Here is an 18,497-nt window from a genome sequence, read left to right on the forward strand (position 1 = left end):
TTGATGTGTAAGCGAGTCCTGGCGGACGGAGACGTGACCAGGTACAGATCTGGGGAAGAGAGGGGGTGAACCGGGAGGGGGAGGAGGGTGAAAGCAAAGGCCCTGAGGTGTGCGGGAAGAACAGTGAGGGGGGAAGCGACTGGAGCTGAGAAGCAAAGCTGGGAGAAGGTGGTGGGGTCAGCAGGGCTTTGCCACAGTGGCTGGCGTCTGCCCAGCATCACTGCTCTGTTAACCCTGGGACTGGGCTGCCATTGTCCCCGTTTAAGGCTGAGGCTCCAGGCAGATGAGGTCGAGCAGGGATTCAGACCTCGGCGGGCCCCAGGCCAGACCGCTTGTTGACTGGCTGTGTGGCCCGGGCTGTGCCTGGCTGTCCAATGAAGGCAGGTGGTGCCGTGGGCGGCCCCGGGGTCAGAGGAAGCAGAAAGTGGCCGGGCAGTTGGCAGCTGAGACTGTGGGGCAGGTCATCTATCCAGTGTCCCTGGCGGGGAACCTACTGAGTAAAAGAGGCTGTCTTCAAACCCCGACCTCCCTCACCCATGAGACCCCATTGTCCCATCCCAGCCTTGCTCCGTGACCGTGAGACACTGTCATGATTCAGTGCCATCATCACGGCTCACGTGCACCAGCCGCTCACTCGGGGCCGCCCTTCTGCCAAAGCCCTAGGGCCAGAAAACGGCATGGGTGGGGGGCTCCCTCTGGGCCATACCCTCAGCTGAGGAGGACGTTAGGAGCCAAGACCCAGAGGGCCCATGTCACAGCCTGCGTTAACAGGCCCAAGGCTCCGAGCCAGGATGGTGGCTGTGCCATTCAGAGGCTGGGCTTCCCACTGGTCCTTCTGGAAAGTTCCTCAGTCGTTGCTTACTCTGGCCCGGGTTTGGCCAAGGTCTGGACGTAGTAGGGGCTCGATGGTGCAACGATGGTATCGTGGGAGCCGGTCAGGGAGGCACTACGTCCCCAGGATGAGCCCTGGAGGCCTTGGGAAATCTCTGGGCGATCGAGGCACAGGCACGGAGGCATCATGTGAGGCTCCTCCCTTGTCTCACAGAAATGGTGCCTCTGAGTCACCTTGAAGAGGGAGGACAGCCTCCAGCACCTGAGTCCCCGGAGGTAAGTCACAGAGCTTTGACGCCCCCACCTGTCGGGTTCTTTTCAAGGTAGATCAGGCAGCCGTGGGAGGGGCTGGGTGTGCGGACGTGTTGCATGCAGTAGGTGCTTAGTAAATGCCTGTGACTTGAGGGAGAAGGTAGAGGCAAGTGCCCTGCCCTGGCGGTTGGACAGGGCAAGGCTGGAGGGGATACTGGAAAGGGGCGTTTTGCAAGATGTCTAGGAGTTTTCTGGAAGGAGGACGTGGCTCCGGCCAAAGCTCAGAAACTCAGAAGCTGAGTTTGAGAAGTCTGGAAGGAGAAAGTAGCATCAGATGTCGGGACCAGTGGCTGGGACTTGAAGGCAGGAAGAGCCCGGCCTGCTCTGAGGTGGGGCAGGACCCTGACCCTTCTTTGCCCCCTAGAGCCGTGCCCTGGTCGGCCCATCACGGAGGAAGCCGTGTGAGAATGACTTCGAGACCATCAAACTCATTAGCAACGGGGCCTACGGGTAAGTCCTCGGGTCCCCCATGGACTGATTTCTCAGCCGCCCACGGGGATGCCTGAGGTCCAGCGGCCCCTGAATGTGCAGTCCGGGAAGCCGAGGCCTGAAGAGGGCAGTAGAGACACAGTACAGCCAGGCCAGGGTCTCAGACAGGCTCCGCCACGATCTAGGCCATTACCTGCCCCAGGGGTAGGGAGTTCTAGGTATACAAGGGAAAAGATGGCCGCGTGGTGGCGGTAGTGAGCAGTGAGCGTTATTTTAGTGCTACTCTGACAGGTCCGCGTGGGGCTGGGGTGGGAGGGGGGGTCCTTCACAGGATAAGACTATCCAGAAGGGGCTTCTGCGTCTAGGTGATTTGGCTCAGCAGCACTGCCAGGAGTCTGGGTCAGGGAGCTCCAAGAGGGAGCAGTGGCTTGGGGTCTTTTAGCCTCAGGGTTCGTCTTCCAGATGGCTAGTAAATTTGGTATCGTTTCACTACGGATGCAAAGCTGGCAAGCTCTCAGCGGTTAAAAAATCTGCTTATTTGGGCCCTATTTAAAGCACTTTGAGTTTGGTGCCAGGGGGCTTTTGACTGCAGGGGTCTCAGTCCGCCGTGAAGACATAAGCCAAGGGCCATCTCTGTCATATCGATGTGACACCAAGAAAGGCAGCTTAAACCCATAGGGTGGCTGCTTTTGGAGAGGGGCCAGGTAAGGAGAAAGGGTGTCCCGGCTGTAGGGCGCAGCGCGGGCAGAGGCCTGGCAGGTTGGGTTCTGGGCCCAGGTCGGGTCCCGTTGGCTGCCCGGGCCTCGGTCTCAAGCCTCAGCGACCCCGGCTCCCCCAGGGCTGTCTACCTGGTGCGGCACCGAGACACACGGCAGCGCTTTGCCATCAAGAAGATCAACAAGCAGAACCTGATTCTGCGCAACCAGATCCAGCAGGTCTTTGTGGAGCGTGACATCCTCACCTTTGCCGAGAACCCCTTTGTGGTCAGCATGTTCTGCTCCTTCGAGACCCGTCGCCACTTGTGTATGGTCATGGAGTATGTGGAAGGTGCGGTCACTAGGGCTTGCATGCCGCCAGTGACGGGGAGCTCACCACCTGCCCAGAAGAAAGTCCCTCCTTTGACCAAGCTGGGGTCTGCTCCGGCCTCCCTGGGGTCCCAGCCTGCCTTGGGAGCTCCTCAGTCTGTGGTGGGGGGGGTCCAACCTGGGCAGTTGGGGCTGAGGGAGTCCAAAGAGGTGTGTGAGGGTGGGACCCAGACATCCTGGGCAGGGGGGGCGGGGGGTACCAGTGAGCAGAGGCCTGAGGGCCAGAAGTAAGAGCAAGGACGGAGGGAGGGCGGGAGGTGTGGGTCGGAAGGGCCAGGATGATTGGGGGCCAGGGAGAAGAGTTGTTGGATCAGGTTTGCAGTTAAAGAATGAGCAGGGCCTTCAGGTGGTGCAGGGGTGTGCACTGTTCAAGGTCCTTCTAGGCAAGGAGGGGGAACGAGCACTTAGGACGCACCGGCTGTGTACAGGGTAAGGAACCGCGTCCTCGCAGGGCTGCTGCCCTGCCAAGGGAGAATCAGGAATCTGGATCTGCCCTCCCTCCTGCCCTTCTCGGTTCCCCGCCTTGGTTTGGTATAGACCAGGGATGCTTTGCAGGAGGGTGGGGGGGGGGGGGTCTCGTAAGCCTGGAGCAAGGCTCTAGAGCCCAGGGCCTCTGAACGCATCTGTCCCCCAACAGGTGGTGACTGTGCCACACTTCTGAAGAACATGGGCCCACTGCCCGTGGACATGGCCCGCATGTACTTCGCCGAGACGGTCCTGGCGCTGGAGTACTTGCACAACTACGGCATAGTGCACCGGGACCTCAAGCCTGACAAGTGAGCAGCCTGGGGCTTTGGGAGCGGGGCCTCTGATTGGGGTCTGGGGCTGCTCAGAGCTCCCCGCTGGCCCATGGGCCCCTGGCAGCAGGAAGACAGGGAGCAGTGGCAACTTTGGGCACCTGGTGTATACAGAGGAGGACAGGTACTTAAGAGGCACCTGCTGTAGGCGAGGGGAGGATAGTTGTATTTATGGAGATGCGGTCAGGCAAAGAGAGAATGTGCACTTTAGGGTACACACAACGCACAGGGGAAGGGACTGTGCGCTCACAGAGTTACCGCGGCACAAGAGGAGAGAACGTGCATTTAGGAGGCACCGGCTGTATATAGGGAACAGGGACGTGCGCTTTGCAAGACCTTCTGTGTGAAGAAAGGGACTGTGCGTGTCTTGAGCACCTGTTGTGTGTTTGTGCAGGGAAGACAGGAAGAGATGTTCATGGAGAGCCTTGGGAAGTTTATTTTGCTCTAGCACCTGATAAGCACCTACTGCATGCCAGGTTCGCTGTGGGCGACCGTGAGACGCGTGTGTGAATAATCCATCGTGCTTTATAACCCCTACATAATTTGCAAGGCACTCTCCCCTGCATTAATTGAGCACCTGCTGTTTATAGAGCAAGGGGCTGCTCTTGATAATCAAGTGCCGTCTGGATACCAGGCAAGGAGCTCGAGTTTCTTAGGTTCTTGCTGCACGGGGGTGTGAACATCAGCATTAAGAGCCTGCACGTTTTCAGGCGTCTCGTAGTTTGCCAGCGGCTTAGAAAATAAAGTGTGTATTTGGCACCTGCCATGTACCTGGGCCTCTGTGCGCAACACTTGTCAATATGCTCTGTGCCATGAGGTCTGTGGATCATCCTAGAGTGGGGTGGGGTCTCCTGAGTGACCCCAAGGCAGCACCTGCCCCTCCCAGGCTCGGGACCCCCATCTGCAAAATGGCACAGGCCGGTGCCCAGCCCCAGAGGGTTCAGGGAGACAGACACACACGATAGACACGCGAGAGAGATATTTTCTCCTTTCACTTTGGAAAACTCCAAATACATCCCAAAGTCAAGAGAAGGCGCATTCATTCACTGAGGCTGTCAGAGCAAAGTAGCACAGAACTGGGCAGCTTAAACAATAGAAGTTTATCCTCACAGTTCTGGAGGCCAGAAGTCCAAGATCGAGGTAGCAGCAGGGCTCCCTCTGAAGTCCCCAGGGAAGGATCTCTTCCAGGACCCTCCCCCAGCTTCTGGTGATTTCTTGGCTTGTGGTGACATTGCCCCGCTCTTCACATGGTGTCCTCCCTCTGCTGTTCCCATAAGGACACCAGTCATACTGGATGAGGGGTCACTGTACTCAGGGACGTCCTCCTCTTAACTAATCACACAACAATCCCGTCTCCAAATAAGGTCACGTTCGTAGTCACTAGAGGTCCGGACGTCAACATGTGACTTTGGAGGTACATAACTCAGCCCAGAACAGAAGGAAGGGTCCAGTGCCCCCCCGTCCACTCCCCACATTCAACCCGTTTCCACAGCTTCCAACGCTTGGCCAATCCTGCTTCCTCCCCATCCCTGGGTCCCCCCACCCCCCATGCTGGGCAATTTGAAGCATATCCCAGGCATCGTATCATTTCATTTGTAAGAAGGAAAGTTTTTTGGTTTTTTTTTTTTTTTAACATTTACCTATTTTTGAGAGAGAGAGAGAGCGCGCGAGCAGGGGAGGGGCAGAGAGAGAGGAAACACAGAATCCGAAGCAGGCTCCAGGCTCCAAGCGGTCAGCACAGAGCCCGACGCGGGGCTCGAACCCACAAACCGTGAGATCATGACCTGAGCCGAACTTGGACACTTAACCCACTGAGCCACCATGGCACCCCCAGAACTTTTTAAAGACAGTGGGTGCACAGAATCGTTCCTTTAGAGAGTCCATGGATGCAGTTCTGTGCCAAGTAAACGGTTTATCAAACAACTTGGCTGTACGCAGCTCTCCAGAAATTAAGCAGCCGAGGTACCAGGAGGTGCGCGAAACCGCGACTTTCTAAAGGTGGTGCGTATGGTTCTGTCATCTGGCAAGGCGTTTATATCCTTGAGCCGACGGGAAAACTAGAACAGCAGGGTGCATGGGAGGTGTACAAGGTTTTAAAAACGGGTGCCCTCAGGAGGTGCACAGAAATATTTCTGTATACAGCAGCTGCTCAAGGTATGTTCGTTTTTCGACAGGAAACGTAAATAACGAGGGCTTGCAAAGAAAGCATTTAGCGAAAACAAAAAATGGCCACGTGTGCAAAAATATACTGTGGGTTTCAGACGTTTTCATGCACAGCGGGGAGATGGTATGATTCTCGGGAGATGTAAATGCCAACAGCGGAGTATACAGTAGGTGCTCAGTAGCGACACCCGATGCATCCGGTGGGTGCACCGAGACGTTTGCCAGATTGGCAGTATTGCCCAAGACCTGTCGGTCCTCGTGATGATGTGCCCGCGCTCGGGAAGTGCTGTCCGACCCCCTCGGGGGAGTTAAGCCGCCCTGGCTGGACCTCAGCCCACCTGGGGTGGCACCAGGTTCCGGGGCGGCATGAGAAGCCAGGCACCTCGGGCCCCCCAGCCCTGAGTGCACCACCCGCCCACCCACAGCCTGCTCATCACCTCACTTGGCCACATCAAGCTGACCGACTTCGGCCTGTCCAAGATTGGGCTCATGAGCATGGCCACCAACCTCTATGAGGGCCACATCGAGAAGGACACCCGGGAGTTCGTGGACAAGCAGGTGTGCGGGCGGGCAGGTGGCCCTGGGTGCGGGGCCGCCCCCCTCTATCTGGATCCTGACCCTCAGGACGCGGGGAGACTTCGCAGCACGAAGGAGAAAATAAACCGCACACCCCCCCGCCCCCCTGCCCCCCGCCCCGTAATTCTCTCCACCCCCCGTTCCCAGCCTGGCCCTGGCCCCTCCGTCCCCCTCATGGTGTCTCTGGAGTTGGAAGCCATCCTCCTGTTCCCCATTCTGCCTGACCCAGGTGTGCGGGACCCCTGAGTACATCGCGCCCGAGGTGATCTTCCGCCAGGGCTACGGGAAGCCGGTGGACTGGTGGGCCATGGGTGTCGTCCTCTATGAATTCCTGGTGGGCTGTGTGCCCTTCTTCGGAGACACCCCCGAGGAACTCTTCGGCCAGGTGGTCAGTGGTGCGTTTCCCCCACCGTGGCCCCGGTTCGAGTCTTGGCCGCCCTGGGGCTCTGGGCAGCAGTTTCCCTACCGAAGGGAGCAGCTATGTGTGTGGACTGGGCACGTGTGGTGTGCCTGGCCCCAGCTGGACACTGGGGACATGGCCAAGGGCGAGACAGCCAGGGAGAGAAATACGCAAGTTAGGGAACGTCAGATACAGAAAAAAGTGCCCAGGAAAAGAAGCAGGAAGAGGGGAGGGGATAGGGAACCAGAGGTGGTGGGGGCGGGGACTTGGGGGGGGGGCTGCATTAAATAGAGGGTCATGGAGGCCTCGCCAAGGTGACGGTGTGAGTAAAGACCTGACGGAGCAGCAGGGAGTCCCAAAAGTAGGAGAGGGGAAGGTGGTGTGGGCAGAGGGTGCAGCCACAGCAAAGGCTGTGGATGAGGTGGCACCGAGCCTGGTGTGTTGATGGAATAGAAAAGGCTGATGGCTTAGAGTACAGTGAGTGAGGGGAGGTGGTTGGAGGTGCTATGAAGGGCTGTCCTCACCCTCTCACTCTCTCTTTTTTCTTTTATTTTACGTTTATTATTACTTTTTTAATTTGATTTGGTTTTTCCCTCTCCTCATTTTAGATGAGATCATGTGGCCCGAAGGGGATGAGGCCCTTCCAGCAGATGCCCAGGACCTCATCACCAGGCTGCTCCGACAGAGCCCACTGGACCGTCTGGGCACCGGTATGTGGACGTGGGATGGGGAGAGGCTGCATAGAGAAGGGGGACTTGGGGCTGGGGTTTTGAAGGACGCATAGGAGTTCACCGGGAACTTGCGTAAGACCTTGAAGGAATAGCGGGTATCTGGGTCGGATGCAGACAAGGGGCACTGAGGCTGAGTGAGAGCCTACAGGGTCACCGTGGGGTATGTCCTAAGGTCCTCAAAGGCCCAGCCCAGTGGATCCCACTGTTCAGATTCCCCAGCCACCTAATTAAGGGTTAAAGGATTATTCGAGACTCATGCAGCCACTACAGGTTATGTCCATGAGGAAGCTTAGCCACTGGAGAGGACCACAGGGGCTGAGGTTGGAGAACAGGATCCCTTCACGCAGTCAGCTCTCTGCTCCGTGGAGTAGAAATGCATAGAAAAGGCTGGAAAGAAAGCCCTCCTGGGGCTTTGGGATCTCAGAATCCAGCAGAGGAAAGAGCAGGGCCTGGGGGCTAGCCCCAATTCTGTCTGTCTTCAGGCTCTTGAACAGCGGCCCCAATTCTGTCTGTCTTCAGGCTCTTGAACAGCAGCTGTTCCCCTCGCCATCTTTATGGCTCTGTGTTGGCCAAGTTGGGGCTCAAATTTGGCCCAGGGGGCAGTGGGGGACAGGGACACGCAGGGCTGAGCCAGGCATGTGTTGGCAGGTGGCACCCACGAGGTAAAACAGCACCCCTTCTTCCGAACACTGGACTGGGCAGGGCTTCTGCGACACAAAGCTGAGTTCGTGCCACAGCTCGAAGCTGAGGATGACACCAGCTACTTTGACAGTAAGTGGCGGGGGGAGGGGGGGTGTCAGGGGGGTGGGCTCTGCTGTCCCACAAGCCCCTGAGGCAGGGAGGGGATGTCTGCCAGGGTCTCCACCCAAGCACCTCGCCCTGGACCTGGAGCTTCTGACTTCCTGAGCTTTCTGAGTAATCAGAGCATGTCTACCGGTAGCTGCCCCCTCCCTGGCTGGGATTTCCTGTGCCTCTGGGGTCCGGAGGCCACAGCATCCTCTTGGGTTGTGGGAGGGGAAACCAAGGCACCGTGTGTGGCAGACCCTTGCCTGGCGTCCCTAGCAGGTTCAGCCTCCTGAGCGTCCAGCCCTGACCAAGGATGGTGCCTCATCTGTCACACGGGAGGGAGGGGCGCTTCGCTTTGCCTTGTGGAGGGAGCCCCTCCGACATTGTGGGTGGGCTCAGACAAGTCTTCCTCTGCCTACTTGGGGCTCCAGCCACACAGGTTAAATGCTCTAGGCTCCCAGCACCTCCTCTAGAACTTGCTGTGCGATCTTGGGCGTGTCAGAGGTCCTCTCTGAGCAGCTGTTTCCTGTTCTGTAAAGTGGGGAGCATCCTTTATGTTTAAGATGCACACGATCACCTAATTCTGGGTGACCCATCTCAAGGGCGAGGATCCCGAGGGTCAGACACAAGAATCCCCACCCACAGTCCCACGGTTTTTAGGGACCCAGCTGGAGTTTTTCGGCCAGGTCCTCACTCTGCCAACTCAAGCCTCCCGTGGCCCCTAAATACACCAGACACAGCCCCACCTCAGTGCCTTTGCCCTGACCGTGTCTCCCCACCCCGGGACGCCCTCCCCAGATCACCCCACAGCCCTCGCGGCCGCCTCGGGGCATCGGGTGGGCTGTACGTGACTTTCCGTCCTGCAGCGCGCTCGGAACGCTACCGCCACCTGGGCTCCGAGGACGAGGAAACCAACGACGAGGAGTCATCCACGGAGATCCCCCAGTTCTCGTCATGTTCCCACCGGTTCAGCAAGGTGGGCCCGGGGACCTAGCTACGGCACTGGGGATGTTGCAAAATGTTGGTTCCAGGTTGGGGGCAGGGTTCTGCTGCTTTCTGTCGTCATGGCGGTTGAAATACGTATGAAATATACCATCAGAGCCTTTTGATTGATTGATTGATCGATTGGGGGGGGGCGGGGTAGAGTTTTTACCTTTAACGAAATGCCCTTGGAAATGACGTACCTTTTCGCGACATCGACGCTACGGTTTTCGGAGTCACAGTAAGATACGCAGAATTGCATCCATAATTAACGTGAACGCCAACGCTTCAAGCAGTGATTTCAGTTACATGGCGAACACAGTCAAGAAAGCAGCCACCGGACAAACGTGGGCTCCTCTCCTGCCTCCCCCTCTTCCCGGGAGGTGGCGGCAGGGGCAGCTGCAGCGGCAGAGGTCAAAGGGGTGGCGCCCCATCGTAGTCATTTTAAACTACAATTCAGTGGCATTCCGCGCATTCATAAGGTCGGGACACCCATCACCTCTGGTTCCAGAACGTTCCCATCATCCCAAAGGGAACCCCCGGTCCCGTGGGCAGTCACTCCCCTTCCCCTCTCCCCCCAGCCCCGGGCCACCCGCAGTCTGCCTTCTGTGTCTGGTGTCTTTCACTCAGTTGGATGTTTTCAGAGTTCACCCACGGTATCGTGTGTGCAGGGCTTCGTTCCTTTTTGTGGCTGAGTAGTGTTCCACTGTGTGGACGGACCACGTTTTGTGTACCCATCGGTTGGTGGACACTTGGGTCGTTTCCACTTTTGGGCGACTGTGACCAGTGCTGCTGTGCTGGGTGCCACATTTTATAGCCTCACTAGCTTCAGTTTCCTTCCTTTGTTTCTAATTTGCTGAAGAAAACCTTCTCTGCTCCTTGTGGGCCTGGGCCCCAGGCAGGGCGTCCTGATCAGCAGCAGAAACCCTGGCTGCGGCCCCCTTGGTAGCCGGGCCCCTCCGAACCTTAGTTTCTCCGTCTTGTACAGTGGGCGTCTTTACTCTGCTGCCTTTAGGGATGGGGTGAGTCTGGACTTAAGGAAGTGACTCACAGGGAAGCACGGGGCACATAGGAAGCACTCAACTAAGCTCACTCTTTTTCCTTTTTTTTTTTTTTTTGAGAGAGAGAGAGAGAGCGAGAGAGCGCATGTGTGTGTGTGAGTTGGGGAGAGGGGCAGAGGGAGAGAGAATTCCAAGCAGTCTCCACACCCAGCGTGGAACCCGATGCCGGGCTCGATCCCACAACCCTGGGATCGTGAGTCGGACACTCAACCGACGGGGCCACCCAGGCACCCCCACTGTTACTAATGTTTTCTGTTTCTTCCAGGTCTACAGCAGCTCCGAGTTCCTGGCCGCCCAGCCCACGCCAACCTTCGCCGAACGGAGCTTCAGCGAGGACCGGGAGGAAGGGTGGGAGCGCAGCGGCGAGGGCGAGTATGGCCGCCGCCTGAGCATGGATATTCGGTAGGTGGGCTGGAGAGTATGAGCAGATCCAGCTTCCGAGCCTGCTGGGAGGTGGAACCCCAAAATCTAACAATGCAAGGAGCTTCCTGGTGGCCCAGGAGAAAAGGGTCAGACACACTGGCTAGCCTGTCAGACCCCTGACAGCGTGGCCCCTATCATTGCTGCCTCTGGCTTTGCGTCCCTTACCACAGCAAGCATAAAGCAGCCGTGCACTGTCCTACTGCTAGGCTTCTGCTTGCTCTGTTCCCTCTGCCAGCATACCCTTCGCTAACAAACTCCTGTCCGTTCCTCAAAGACCAGACTCAACAGAAATAATCAATGTCCACTAGAGGATGAGTGTCGGAAGCTGGGTTTTAAAAAACACAAATTCTCTGGGCCGAGGACGGGGCAAGCAGAGGGAACTCACCCTGTATTTACGAATTCCCTCTGGTTCTGGGCTGAGTATTCAAATCTGGCTGCCAGGGGTAACTGGGTGTCCCGGGGCGACGGTGCCTGGCAAGTGTGACTTTGGCCCTTCCCTGCAGCAGCCTGAGGTCCTGGACGTCCTCTGGTACTTCCTGTCCGTCGTCTTCCCAGCCCGAGCGGGGCCCCAGCCCGTCTCTCTTGAGTACTATTAGCCTGGACACGATGCCCAAGTTTGCCTTCTCGTCAGAGGATGAGGGAGCCAGCCCAGCCTCTGCGGGCCCCAAGAGGCCCATCTTCATTCTGGGGGAGCCCGATCCACCCCCAGCAGCCACCCCAGTGATGCCCAAGCCCTCAAGCCTTTCTGGTAGGTGAGGTCCAGGGTGGGTGGGATAGTGTTGTAGAAAGTGTCCCAGAGGGACTATTTGAGATGGGTTTTGAAGGCTAAGTAGGGGCTCCCCAGAGAGACCATTCGCCTGTCTAACGAAGGCTTTAAGATAGGAGAGGCCAGGGCTCCCAGAGAATCCTCGAGCCTCAGCTTGTCTCCCAGTCTAGGGGTGATACCCCCAGCTTCACTGGGTCAGGATGGGACTGGAGAGGGGGGTGAGACCGCAGAGCTCTGAGGGGTGCTGGGGGTCTGACGGGTGGGAGAAGGCTGCTTAGAGGAAGGGACTTGCAGAGTCTGGAGCTTTCCAGGGAGAGCAGTGCAGGAAGGAAGTGTGGGAAGAGAGAACCCTCTAAAGAAAGGCCAGGTAGGGGCGCCTGGGTGGCTCAGTCGGTTGAGCGGCCGACTTCGGCTCAGGTCATGATCTCACGGTCCGTGAGTTCGAGCCCCGCATCGGGCTCTGTGCTGACAGCTCGAAGCCTGGAGCCTGTTTCAGATTCTGTGTTGCCCTCTCTCTGACCCTCCCCTGTTCATGCTCTGTCTCTCCCTGTCTCAAAAATAAATAAAACGTTAAAAAATAAAAATTTAAAAAAAAGAAAGGCCAGGTAGCCAAACTAGGGTCCACGCTGACCGGGGAGGAAGGGGCTCTGCCTGCCGAGGGCAGAAGGACTGAGTGGTGAGACCGGCCGGGCTGACCCCCAACCCTGCTGACCCCTAGCTGACCCAGCCGCCCTCAGCCACGCACGCCTACGGAGCAACAGCATCGGTACACGGCACTCAACACCACGGGCCTTGGATGCTGGCCGAGGCCGCCGCCTTGGGGGCCAAAGAGACCCAGCTCCTGAGAAGTCTCGGGCCTCCCCCAGCGGGGGCCGTGTGCCCAAGTCCGCCTCAGTGTCCGCCCTGTCGCTCATCATCACGGCCGGTAACGCACATGGCCCAGCCTCGTCTTTGCTTTGTCCGTCCACGTCTGTTGTAACCGCGGGGCTCGGGCTGTGCCACAGGAAGGGGGAAGGAGCGAGACACGGGGAGAGCTGGGGGGCCGGCATTCCTGGCAGAGGGCACTGCATGTGCAAAGGCCTGATCGGGGGACCGTGCCTGGGACACTGCAGCGGCGGCAAAGCAGCCAGAACGGTCAGCTTGGTGGGAAGGGGAGGTGCCCTCCCCACCCTCGTCCCTGCGAGGGAGTGACCTCCCCCCCCCCAACCCGCGTCCTTGCAGATGATGGCAGCGGCGGCCCCCTCATGAGCCCTCTGTCCCCACGCTCACTGTCCTCGAACCCGTCGTCCCGAGACTCCTCTCCAAGCCGAGACCCGTCCCCCGTGTGCGGCAGCCTGCGGCCCCCCATTGTCATCCACAGCTCGGGCAAGAAATACGGCTTCAGCCTGCGGGCCATCCGCGTCTACATGGGCGACAGCGATGTCTATACCGTGCACCACGTGGTCTGGGTGAGCTGGCCTCGGGGTGGGCAGGAACAGCGGGACTTGGTTTGAGTCTAGCTTCACCCTGGCAAGGCACTTCACTTTGGGAGCCGCATTTTCTAGTCTTGGGAAAGCAAGCTCATTGGCTGAAAGGTTTTGGAGCCCAGGGCAGGGAGCTGGTGCCACCTGGGTCTTTGCAGCCCCTCTTACTTAGGGGGAGGGGGCTGGGCAAGACGGACAGGGATGGACAGAGGGGTAGAGACCTCAGTTGGGCACGAAGCTCTGGCCCCACGCCCGCAGATGCACCCTGGGTGTGATGTCCTGCCTCCCCCCAGCCCAGGGCCCGTTCCCTCCCTGCCAGCACCCAAGGTCAAGGAAACCACGTTGAGTGGCAGCAGCTTGCTGGGGTCCCACAGCTGACCCAGCTGGGCCGGGATCTCCAGCTGTGGGTCCCAAGCCCCCTGACCCTACCATCCACCCCCAGAGCGTGGAGGAAGGAAGCCCTGCCCAGGAGGCGGGCCTGCGAGCTGGGGACCTCATCACCCACATCAACGGGGAGTCAGTCCTGGGTCTGGTACACATGGACGTCGTTGAGCTGCTGCTGAAGGTTCAGCCCCCCACCTTCCCACCCTTGGGACTTCCAGACCCCCCCCCACTCTGCCTGCCCTTGGGGCTCCCAGAATCCCCACGTCCCGTCCATCCTCAGGGGCCCAGGTCTGCCCCCACTGCTTTGCTCCTGTGACCCCTCAGCTTTTGATCCTGAGGCTGTCCCCTCCGGAACCACACCTTTCCACACCTGGTCCCACCTCCAGGCCTTGCATGTCCCCTCCCCTCTGCCCGGGACAGACGTACATCCTCCTTTGCCCCCTGGGTGCCCCTACGTTTGGCCCTCCTTCTGACTCACCCTGGCCTTATGAGGCTGGGGGTGTCCGTATCATCTTTATCTTCCTCGGGGTGGGGGGGGGGGGCTGAGGCCTGGGGGTGGGGAGGTGGGCCCAGGCCAGGAGGCAGGGCCTTGTTTGGAGAGCTCCTAGGACCGGTGGGTGGACAGGTGGGCAGCTCATTGCATGGATGGGCAGATGACGGACATGCCTCTTTGGCCCAGTGAGTGGCAGGTCAGTAGGCGAGAAGTGGGTAGATAGGATCTGGGGCTCTGACGGATGCAGAAGTGTGCGGGGGCTTGCTAGGTGGGAGACACACAGGTGACCCCCTCGCCATCCCTCCTGCAGAGCGGCAACAAGATCGCCCTGCGGACCACAGCCCTGGAGAACACCTCCATCAAGGTGGGCCCCGCCCGGAAGAACGTGGCCAAGGGCCGCATGGCTCGCCGGAGCAAACGGAGCCGCCGGCGGGAGACCCAGGACCGGTGAGCGACGGGTGGGCCTGCGCGGAGTGCGGCAGAGGACCGGGAGCGGGCCCCCTAGACTGCTGGGGACAGGGGTTCTGACGCATCGGGTCTCTCCCCCTCAGGCGGAAGTCGCTTTTCAAGAAGATCTCAAAACAGTCCTCTGTGCTGCACACCAGCCGGAGCTTCTCCTCCGGCCTCCACCACTCCCTGTCGTCCAGCGAGAGCCTCCCGGGTTCGCCCACCCACAGCCTCTCCCCCAGCCCCACTACGCCTTGCTGCAGCCCAGCTCCCGACGCCCCCGCAGGTAGGTGTGCCCCCGCCCCCCCCCGCCCCGCCTCGGGGCCACCCTGGGGCTGCTCAGGTCTGTGGGGCCTGACCCCGGTGAGGACCCCGGCGGGGTTTACAGGAGGGAATATGACATGATGTAGGAAGTGAGGGGACCAGAAGGGCCTTTCCAGTGGCTTGGGGTCTGAAAGGCAGCCTGGAAGTGGGAGGAGAGAGGCGGGAGAGCAGAGAAGAGAGTACCCAGCAGAGGGAGCATCGTGGACCAAGGGGGCTAGGCTGCAGGGTTGTGAAGGCAGGGAGAAGGCTGGGAGGGAGGAAGTTGGCAGATGGGTCAGGCCAAGGAGCTGGGCTTAAATTGGTGGGCAGCTGGGAGCTATGGAGGGTGTGTGAGCTAGAGAGGGCATGTTTTAGAAGGGTCTGCGTTTTAGAAAGATCATTCCGGTGCAGGAAAGGATGGGTGGGGACTTGGCCCAATGTCTGTGACAGACAGCCAGGTGCAGACACCCCTAGGCTCACTGGGTCAGCATCCAGTGATGGGAGGACCAGGCTGGGGCACCCCTGAGGGGAAGCAGGGAAGGCCTCCTGGAGGAGGCGCCTGCTCCAAGAAGCCCTCTCTGCCCCCTCTCTACCCTGACTTCGAGGGGCTGAGGGTATCTGTGCCACCTTTCCTTTCCTCAGACCAGGTATCCTCTGCAGCTGAGGCTTGGGGTGGAGGGGCGGTCACGGGGCAGATGGTGGATGCGTACCTTTGGCCCACCGAGGGGTAGGTCATTAGATGAGAAGTGGGTGGGTAGGAACTAGGGCTTTGATGGATGAGTAGGAGTTCGCCAGATCTAAGCCAAGGGAACACCTTGCACACATTACAGGAGGCGAGAAAGGCAGGCATACTGGGTGGCCGTAGGCAGAGACGTGGGCTTTGGCAGGCGCTCTCAGGCCCAGGGCCCCACGACAGGGCTGGGGACATGCAGGCCGGTGGCCCTGACCCTCATCTATCACCCACAGACACCGCATCCCCTCCCAGTGCATCCCCGAGCTCCAGCAGCCCTGCCTCTCCTGCCGCCGCTGGCCACACCCGCCCTAGCTCCCTGCATGGCCTGGCCGCCAAGCTCGGGCCACCCCGCCCCAAGGCCGGCCGCCGCAAGTCTACCAGCAGCATCCCGCCCTCCCCACTGGCCTGCCCCCCGGTGCCCGTGCCCCCACCCCGCTCACCCTCGCCCCTCCCCGGGCACCCACCTGCACCCGCCCGGTCTCCACGGTTGCGCCGGGGCCAGTCGGCTGATAAGCTGGGTTCGGGTGAACGGCTGGATGGGGAGCTGGGGCGCCGCGGCCGCGGGCCAGACTCGGAGCTGGTAGTCATGCGGCGGCTACACCTGTCCGAGCGCCGTGACTCCTTCAAGAAGCAGGAGGCTGTGCAGGAGGTGAGCTTCGATGAGCCACCCGAGGAGGCCACCGGGCCGCTCACCTCTGTGCCGCAGATTGCCGTGGAGGGCGCCGAGGCTGTGCCAGGAGCCCTTGGTCCTGCCGGGAAGGACTGATCCCTCCCACCTGGCCTCCCCCTGGCCTAGAAGTTGGGCTTTTTCGTGTGCAATGTTTTTTCCGTAAAGCGACTCTTGGATGGAGCCTGAGCCACCAGACTGTGACACCTGGAAGGCGAGAAGCCATCTCAGTCCTTACCGGAAAGTAGAGACAGCACCTCCTTCGTGTTCCGGTGCAGATCAGGGGCCGTACGTAGGGGCAGGAATGGGGGACAAGGGTGGCATTGTAAATAGCAGCAAATCCCTGCGACTAATTTATTACTTTTTATAAGCGATAGGTAGACTGAGCCACCACTGTGAAGGTGGCTGCCTGGGTCCTGCCCCTTGCACCTGGGACCCCATTTGCAGACGCTGCCCCCTGGGCTGAGAAGGAAGCACTTTGGACAAGTTACGTATGTTTGTGTTTTCTAGGTTTTCTGTATGTTTTAGTTTTGTGTGTGTGTTCCTTGATCCCATCCTGGCCCAGGACCCACTGACCTGAGGGGATACAGGCAAGCTTACCTGTCCGGGCCCAATGCGGATAGGACTTGGAGAGTCCGTAAATGATTCCCCTCCACCACAAAACAAAGCAATCCCGATGATGGACTGGACACTGAAAGCTACGTCTCACTGTCATAGCCTCTATCCCTAGGCCAGTCTTGCTAGAGTTTGTTTCTAGTCCTGAAGGCTTCAGCCCGGGGGAGGGGGTGTGGGACCTGGGACCTTGATGGAGGAGCAGAGAGGTCACCCACTCCACAGGGGGGACACTGATGCCCTGGGGGTGGGGGGAGGCGCAGGCCTCGAAGGGTACTACTGCCAGGGCAGGGGAAGAACGTCCACCCTGGACAAGATTTCACGCGCTCAGTGCCCACCAGGGTGAGCCCTTGACCATGATGTGTCTGAAACACCCTACGGAGGGTTCCCGCAACGTATCGCAGCCTTCCTAGAATGAAATTCGAGTGAGAAACCCAACTGGGGGGCAATGGGGCCCAAGTTTGAATCTTGGCTTCCTCGTGTGGCTCTGGGAAAATGGCTTTCCCGCTCTGTGCCTCAGTTTCCTCGTGTTTACAAAACTAATCCCAATGACTATTTATTAAGCATCCGCCCTATGCCAGACGCTTCTACTCGTGGCTTCTCCCTCAGCCAGCCTTGAGAAGGCTGCAGGTGGCGGTGTCCTCCCCATTTTACGGACAAGTAACCGAGGCCTGGCGAGGGGTGGAGACGTGTCCCACCATCACCTGGTAAAAAAATCATGCAGCCAGGCCCCGTCGTGGGCACTGTCGACAAGGGAGCTTGAACGGAGAGTCTGGTGTCGGATACAGCAGACCCAACCTCCAGCTCTCTTCCCCAGGCTGCTGTGTGACACACACTGGGCATTTCAGAACCGCCACTCCCTCTGTGGAGGTGGCCGGCGAGATCCCTGCGCCCCACCTGATGAGGGCACTTTCCAGGCACGGTAGCCCACTCTGCATCCCTCCCAGAGACCCTCGCCCAGCACTGGCTGGTGCTGGAGCTAGACCAAGGCTGTGCATGACTTGTGCCCCCGCCCCCCAACTTCCATCCTGGAGCTGACCGTGAATAAAAGCCCGCGTTTACAAAGAGGAGGCCCAACGTCTGGATTTGTGAGGGGCAAAGAAAGGGGTAAGGGGAGAGAGTGTGGTGGGGACGGGGTGAAAACTGACTTCCTTTGAAGGGGTTTTGAAGGTGGCACAGGAGTTCGCCAATGAGATTCTCCCTGATGTCTTCTCGGGTCCCTGGCCTCCTCCTGCCCTCTCCCCGAGTGAGTACCCATCATAGGCTCTGCCCTTAAAAGCTTCATCCGGACACCGATCTGGGGCCCCGAGCTGTGTTAATAAAACAAATAAACCATCTTTGTGTCCTTTCTATACAAGTCTTCGCTTGAACTGTGCCCTGTCCCCCCACAGCCCCCCACGCCGCACGCGAACCCACCCCAACTCCGTGTTTTTGGGTTACTTCTGGGCAGTACCAGAAGCCCCGGGCCACGCTTCCGAGTGTCTTCGGCTATTCCGGAAACAATCGTCCGTCTCTGGGTCCTCGTTGGGCGTGTTCCCGCGCTCGCTGCGCTGCAAATAGTTCAGCTGTTTCCGGACGCTCTGGGCTGCCATGGAAACGCTTTCAATCCCAGCTTATTTGGCTCTTTCCTGAAAAGCTCAGATTTCTGTGGCGAGCTCCCTTCCCACCCCACCGCCTCCTGCTCCCTGAGCTCGGGGCCGCCTCGCGCCCTTAGGACCCATCCATCAGTTCCGGAAACTGGTGGTCCATCCCTGGCTCTCGACTCACAGGGCCTCCCTCTGGGTCCGAGCACACGCGGTTCTTTGCAGGAACTGCAGTCTCGGGGCTCAGCCTCGGTTCCATCAGTCCCGCTGGGGGGGGGGAGACGCTCGGCGATTTCCGGAATCACTCGGTCATCTCGAAGCCCAGCCGGGCCCCGCCGAGCTTAGGGAAACGCTTAGCTGACGCGATTGCACTCGGCTGTTTCCGGAAATGCTCGGCTCTCTCGTGGCACCCTCTGCCCGCCAGTCCCGCGGGAGGATGTTCGGCTCTTTCCGGAAATGCTCGGCCATCCC

The 18,497-nt window shown here is 59.3% G+C and overlaps 1 protein-coding gene and 1 long non-coding RNA gene across 29 annotated transcripts in view; one reads left to right on the forward strand and one right to left on the reverse strand.

The window, feature by feature from the left end:
- The window catches only part of MAST3 (microtubule associated serine/threonine kinase 3), a 37,620-nt gene extending 20,110 nt beyond the window's left edge, over nucleotides 1-17,510 (forward strand). For 17 of the 28 annotated variants that reach the window (XM_045496635.1, XM_045496636.1, XM_045496626.1 and 14 more), the window contains 17 exons: nucleotides 1,046-1,107; nucleotides 1,508-1,593; nucleotides 2,411-2,619; nucleotides 3,295-3,433; nucleotides 6,043-6,175; nucleotides 6,423-6,588; nucleotides 7,202-7,303; nucleotides 7,973-8,095; nucleotides 8,977-9,086; nucleotides 10,418-10,554; nucleotides 11,079-11,323; nucleotides 12,060-12,266; nucleotides 12,563-12,789; nucleotides 13,247-13,369; nucleotides 13,992-14,128; nucleotides 14,233-14,414; nucleotides 15,398-17,510. In XM_045496635.1, coding sequence (XP_045352591.1) covers nucleotides 1,046-1,107; nucleotides 1,508-1,593; nucleotides 2,411-2,619; nucleotides 3,295-3,433; nucleotides 6,043-6,175; nucleotides 6,423-6,588; nucleotides 7,202-7,303; nucleotides 7,973-8,095; nucleotides 8,977-9,086; nucleotides 10,418-10,554; nucleotides 11,079-11,323; nucleotides 12,060-12,266; nucleotides 12,563-12,789; nucleotides 13,247-13,369; nucleotides 13,992-14,128; nucleotides 14,233-14,414; nucleotides 15,398-15,930 — 2,921 coding nt within the window. In that variant the 3' untranslated portion in view covers nucleotides 15,931-17,510. The remainder of the gene's footprint in view (nucleotides 1-1,045; nucleotides 1,108-1,507; nucleotides 1,594-2,410; nucleotides 2,620-3,294; nucleotides 3,434-6,042; nucleotides 6,176-6,422; nucleotides 6,589-7,201; nucleotides 7,304-7,972; nucleotides 8,096-8,976; nucleotides 9,087-10,417; nucleotides 10,555-11,078; nucleotides 11,324-12,059; nucleotides 12,267-12,562; nucleotides 12,790-13,246; nucleotides 13,370-13,991; nucleotides 14,129-14,232; nucleotides 14,415-15,397) is intronic. The other 11 variants (XM_045496616.1, XM_045496623.1, XM_045496627.1 and 8 more) reach the window with 1 other exon arrangement.
- LOC123607409 lies at nucleotides 17,501-18,471 on the reverse strand. Its single transcript, XR_006716733.1, has 2 exons — nucleotides 17,860-18,471; nucleotides 17,501-17,753 (listed from the first exon to the last, which is right to left on the reverse strand). It is a non-coding gene; the product is annotated as an uncharacterized LOC123607409 (long non-coding RNA).
- Nucleotides 18,472-18,497: the final 26 nt, after the last annotated feature.

This window comes from Leopardus geoffroyi, chromosome A2, assembly GCF_018350155.1.
Source record: "Leopardus geoffroyi isolate Oge1 chromosome A2, O.geoffroyi_Oge1_pat1.0, whole genome shotgun sequence".
In the NCBI taxonomy this organism is placed as follows: domain Eukaryota; kingdom Metazoa; phylum Chordata; class Mammalia; order Carnivora; family Felidae; genus Leopardus; species Leopardus geoffroyi.